This window comes from Trichechus manatus, unplaced genomic scaffold (genome assembly GCF_000243295.1).
Source record: "Trichechus manatus latirostris isolate Lorelei unplaced genomic scaffold, TriManLat1.0 scaffold00207, whole genome shotgun sequence".
Lineage (NCBI taxonomy): Eukaryota > Metazoa > Chordata > Mammalia > Sirenia > Trichechidae > Trichechus > Trichechus manatus.
In genome coordinates this window covers 2,960,682-2,966,965 of record NW_004444143.1, presented here as the reverse complement: position 1 = coordinate 2,966,965, position 6,284 = coordinate 2,960,682, and the positions used below count along the sequence as shown (strand labels likewise).

The window sequence follows — 6,284 nt, the reverse complement described above, 5'->3', positions numbered from 1 at the left end:
ACCAAAGACACAAGGAAAGTATTAGCCCAAGAGACAGAAAGGGCCACATAAACCAGAGACTTCATCAGCCTGAGACCAGAAGAACTAGATGGTGCCCAGCCACCACCAATGACCGCCCTGACAGGGAGCACAACAGAGAGTCCCTGATGGAGCAGGAGAAAAGCAGGGTGCAGAATTCAAATTCTAGTAAAACGATCAGGCTTAATGGTCTGACTGAGAGCAGAAGAACCCCAGAAAGCATGGTCCCTGGACTCTCTGTCAACCCAGCACTAAAACCATTCCCGAGGCCAACTCTTCAGACAAAGATTAGACTGGACTATGGGACATAAAATGTTCTGGTGAAGAGTGTGCCTCTTAGCTCAAGTAGATACAGGAGACTAAATGGGCAGCTCTGTCCAGAGGTGAGATGAGAAGGCAGAGAGGGTCAGGAGCTGGCTGAAGGGACACGGGAAATCAGGGGTGGAAAGGAGAAATATGCTGTCACAGCATAGGGAGAGCAGCTAGGGTCACGTAACAACGTATGTATAAGTTTTTGTATAGGAGACTAACTTGAATTGTGAACTTTCACTTAAAGTACAACAATAAAACTCAAAAAAAAAAAAAAAAGATTTTTCTGGAAACTTCACACTGAAATGGCTTCCTTTGATATCCCTCCTCAAGGACCAGTTGTCCCTCACCAGCCAGTGGATTTATCCAAAAATCGTGTAAACAAGAGCCTCTGTTCCCAGACTCTGTAGTTTATTTTTTCTCTCCTCTCTCCCCATTCTCTTACGTCGTTATTGTTGGTTGCCATCAGGTCAATTCCGACTCATGGCGACCCCGTGTGTTACGGAGTAGAACTGTGCTCCGTAGGGTTTTCTTGGCTATAATCTTTACAGAAGCAGATTGCCAGGACTTTTCTTCCACCGTACTGCTGGGTGGGTTCAAACCACCATCAGCAAAAACCATTTGCACCACAATGTCCCTCGTGTGATTTGTGTGCAAGGTAACTAACTAAATGTCTGAGTTATTCTTGGACAGTAACCACCCTCCTGGCGTATCACGGGGATACCAAGATTAGCTTTGCCTCTTCTTGAACTTTCTAGGAACGGAACCCCACACTATGTGCTGTTTTGCATCTGGATTCCTTCCTTCAACATTATGTCTATGGATTCGTCGACGTGGTTGATGTATTTTAGTTTATTCATTCTCACTGCTATATGGCATTCTGTTCCCTGGGTGACATAATGAGCAGTCAGGGTTGAGAACGTCATCTAGGCAGTGCCAGGGGCTAGGAGGTCATGTCTAGTCCACCATCCTCTCTCGCCTAGTCCTGGGCACAGCCACCCCTGTGGTCTTCCTGCTTCTACTCTTACTTCCTTCAATCCGCCGCCAAAAGAGACCTTTCCAAAGCTCAAATCTAACCTGGATATTCCCCGCTTAAAACACTTCCATTTTCACATAGCCTTAAAATATCCACCGCCATCGAGTTGATTCCGACTCATAGCGACTCTGTAGGACAGAGTAGAATTGCCCCATAGCGTTTCTAAGGCTGTAAATCTTTACAGAAGCAGACTGCCACGTCTTTCCCCTACTGTCTTAAAATACTTTCCCCTAAATTACAACCGTCAGGGTTGTATCCTTTCAACATACTTATTCAATCTGTATGCTGAGCAAATAATTCGAGAAGCTGGACTATATGAAGAAGAACGAGGCATCAGAATTGGAGGAAGACTCATTAACAACCTGTCATGCAGATGACACAACCTTGTTTGGTGAAAGTGAAAAGGACTTGAAATACTTCCTGATGATGATCAAAGACCACAGCCTTCAGTATGGATTACGTCTCAACATAAAGAAAACAAAAATCCTCACAACTGGATCAATAAGCAACATCATGATAAATGGAGAAAAGACTGAAGTTGTCAAGGATTTCATTTTACTTGGACCCACAATCAACACCCATGGAAGCAGCAGTCAAGAAATCAAAGATGTATTGCATTGGGGAAATTTGCTGCAAAAGTCCTCTTTAAAGTGTTAAAAAGCAAAAATATCACCTTGAGGACTAAGGTGCACCTGACCCAAGCCATGGTATTTTCAATTGCCTCATATGCATGTGAAAGCTGGACAATGAATAAGGAAGACCAAAGAGTTGACGCCTTTGAATTGTGGTGTTGGAGAAGAATATACACCATGGACTGCCAGAAGAACGGACAAATCTGTCTTGGAAGAGTACAGCCAGAGTGCTCCTTGGAAGCAAGGATGGCGAGACTTGATCTCACATACTTTGGACATATTATCAGGAAGGATCAGTCCCTGGAGAAGGACATCATGCTTGGTGGAGTAGAGGGTCAGTGAAAAAGAGGAAGACCCTCAATAGGATGGATTGACACAGTGGCTACAACAATGGGCTCAAGCATAACAAGGATTGTGAGGATGGCGCAGGACCGGGCAGTATTTCGTTCTGTTGTACACAGGGTTGCTATGTGTTGGAACCTACTTGACAGCACCTAACAACAACAACAAATTAGTTATTAATTACAAAGAGAAAAATGGTAACTTTACAGTGGAGAAACCTGGCAGAGACCACCTTAGCCAAATAACGAAAGTTAACGTAATCAGTCATGAGACATATGGCCATCATGTGTGTGCCTCCTGATAGATCAGCAGAAAGGACACACCATCGCATCTGTGATATTCCTGACAAACACGCATGACCTGAACCTCATCATGAGGGAACACCAGACAAACCCAAGCTGAAGGACATGCCACAAAGTAACTGACCTATACTCTTATCAAAAGTGTCAAAGGCCGTGAAAGACAAAGAAAGACTTAGGAACATTCTAGATTAAAGGAGATGGAAGAGACATAACAACAAAATGCAGTACATCATTCTGGATTGGACCCTGGATGAGAGTGCAGGGGAAGGACGTTATTGCCACAGCTGACAAAATTTGCTCATATGGACTGGGAATTAGGTAATAATATGTATCAACGTCAAACTTCCTGATTTTCATAACTGTACTGTGGTTCTGTAAAAGCACAGCCTTGCCCTGAAGAAATACACATTGACATATTTAGGGTAAAGAGGCATGACGTCTCCAGCTTATTCGCAAATGGTTTAGGGGGAAAAGTATACATATGCTTTATGTACGTATAAGAAAATGATAAAGCGAACAGACAAATGTAAACAATTGGTACATCTGGGTAAAGGGCATGTGGAGTTCCTTGTACTCTTTTTGTAACTTTTCTGTAAGTTTTAAATTGCATTTAAATTTAAAGCTATTTTAAAAATTGGGGGGAACCTCTATAGCACCCCCCCACCCTTAAGACAAACATGCCCCCAGGAAGCCCCTTGGATCCCGGCCCCTGTAGATGCTGACACCTCATTCCTCCCACTGTCCCCCATACTCACCTTTCCCATCTATGAACCCACCCATCTCCTCCTTCCCATTCCAGGACTTCCACAATGTTCCTCTTCTTGTCGGGAAAGCTATCTTCCCACCCCTTTGCCTGTTAACACCTGCTCACCTTTCTGGCCTCGAATATCTCTTCCAGAGAGAAGCCGCTCCCCTCCCTGGTTCCTCAGACCTGGGTTGTCCCCTATTACACAAGCTCATGGTGTCCTGTGTCTTCATTGCACTTGTCAGAGTTTAGAATGTTAGTAGTCAACCCTCATCCAGCACTTCCTCTGTAACAAGCACTGTTCAAAGGCTTTACATGTATTATCTCATTTAATCCTCTCAACAACTCTATTAAATAAATAAACCCACTGCCATTGAGTCCATTCTAACTCATGACAACCCCGTGAGTTCCACTGGGATTCCGTAATCCGGCTTTTCCTTTATCTCTTTCCTCGTTTTATAGGTGAAGAATCTGGAGCTTGGAAAGTTAGGGTTTGCCAAGGTTGTACCCCAAAAGGAAATCTTAGAAGCCCATTATCCTGACATCCCCTTCTACATGGTTTGTGTGCTGACACAGAAGGAAAGGAGAAACTCAGGAAGAGTGATGTTTGGAGGGAGATTGGAGGGTGTTGAGGGGAGATGATTCTCACCTCATAGTGGGGGTGCTCAGGGGGCACAGCCTCAAACTGGGGGAGGCTTTTGCTGAACCAGGTGGTGACTGGGCGCTGCATATTGATGGCAAACGGTTCAAAGCCTTCCTGGAGGCCGCAGATGGCGAAGAACCGCAGGGAGCTCACGTCCTGGCCCAGGTTCAGGTGACCCACCTGGCCAGGTCCCAAGCTGCAGACGGGCAGGAAGCCTGGTGGGAGGGGACAGATGGGTAGGGATGAGGGAAGAGGGTGGGTGGGCAAGGCAGGTATGGGAAGGAAGCACAGTGGCAGGAAGAGATGGAAAAGTGGGAGGCCGGAGAGGGGCGTGTAGGGCCAGGTGAGATGGGGGGAAACCAGTAAAGGACACAAACGGGTCTCAGCGCCCCAAGGCCAGCCCTCACCATCCCCAATCTCGATATCCCGGAAGGCTGTTTCGGAGCCTGAGTCGGACATGAGGATCTCGCCATTGAGGGTGAAGATGATGTTGTTCTCTGTGAGGTCAATCATGCAGCCGACAACGTCACCAGGCTGCCAGGGACGCCCAAACAGTTCACTGCCCAAGTGCCAGCGCTGGCCCTGTGAGAGGCCCAGGGAGACACACAGAGAAACGGAGATATATAGAAGCAGCGGGAGAGAGATGGGTGAAAAAACATACACAGGGCATCGGATCCAGGACATGGAGAACAGAGGAGGGGCCGCCCCCACAGAGGCCCCTATCTTTCCCCACGCTTGCATCCATCATCTCTGGATTTAAAGGGTGGGCTTTCATGGTCTCTGCATCTCACCCCTTCTTCCTGGGTCTGGGGCCTCTGCTGTTTCTACAGTTGGTGTTACACAGACCACCAAAATGATGGGGGGGAGGGGGGTTGAAGGCAGAGCAAGTAGGGAATGGAAAAGAAAAATGAACCTATCAATGTCCCCCATGTAGATCATATATGTCCCCAAAATAGATTGGTGGATAATGAGATGATGGATAGGAAGTTGGATGCATGGTGGATGGAAGAATGAATGGAAAGTTAAAGAGTATACATGAGTAGATTCAGGGAAGGAAGAAAGTGTCAGTAGATGCATAGATAGATAGATGCGTGGATGGGTGGATACGTGAATGAATTGGCAGATATGTGCATTAAATTATTGGGCAGATGAATAAATAGACAAATAAAATCACAAATAGATTAAATAGATGGATCAACAAAAATAGGTGAACACATAGATGCAAGAGTGGATGGCTGGGTGATTATATGGACAGATAGTAGATGAATGGATAGGTGAATGAATAGATGGATTTGTGGATGGATGACTGGATGAGTGGACGAGTGGATGGTGATGAATGATGGATAGATATATGCATAGACAGAAGGAGAGGGAAGAATGGATGGGTGGGCAGGTGAAAGGATGGATGTTAGATGAGTAAATGGTAAGGTATCTTATGTACTACCAAACACCTCATGGGATTTGCTTCCTTGGTGTGGAGGGTTAGGGTCATGGTTTCATGGGGCATCCCAGTTAAGTGGCCTAACATCATGTTTAGTGCTTCTGTTCTATCTCCTAGTTCATTGCGTAGAGCCTGGGGTCTTAAAAGCTTGCAAGTGGCCATCCAAGGCACAGCAATTGGTGTCTATCCATCCGGAGCAACAGAGGAAGAAGGAGAGTCAGGAATAGGAGGAGGAAATGGAATGTGTGGCTAATTGCCTCCATGAACAACTGCCTCCTTTGCCATGAGACCAGAACTGGATGGTGCCCAGCTGCCATTACTGAATGTTTTGATCCAAGATTGTATAAAAGAACCCTGATCAAAAGCAAGAAAATGCAGAACGGAATTTTAAATTCTCATGGAATCCAGAATTTCTGGAGCCATGGAGGCTGGGTGAACCCCTGAAACTATTGCCCTGAGATAATCTTTAAACCTTAAACCAAAAGTATCCCCTGGAGCCTTCTTAAAACCAAACAATAGTTTAGCTTAACTAGTAATTAACGTCTTCTTGAGCATTGTGCTCTTTTAGGAACTAACTATATGGGATCAAACTGACAATAGCAACTCGGAAGATTAGATCGGAACCTTAGGGGGCAGCGAGTTTATGTTACTGGGGGAGTAACAACTCAGAAAAGGAGGGTGAGTGTGGTTGTATAACTTGAAGAATGTAATCAATGTCACTGAATCGTACATGTAGAAATTGTTGAATTGCTGTACGTTCTGCTGTGTATATTCTCAACAATAACAACAAATAAAATGAATTATTCTAAAAAAAAA

General features: G+C 45.3%; 1 protein-coding gene across 1 annotated transcript in view; it reads right to left on the bottom strand.

Moving 5' to 3' along the window:
* RYR1 (ryanodine receptor 1) overlaps nt 1-6,284 on the bottom strand; it is a 131,783-nt gene that overhangs the window by 93,237 nt on the left and 32,262 nt on the right. Inside the window, exons 26-27 of the mRNA XM_023742308.1 lie at nt 4,435-4,609; nt 4,034-4,242 (exon numbers count right to left, since the gene is read on the bottom strand). Of these exons, the coding sequence (XP_023598076.1) occupies nt 4,034-4,242; nt 4,435-4,609 (384 nt within the window). The remainder of the gene's footprint in view (nt 1-4,033; nt 4,243-4,434; nt 4,610-6,284) is intronic.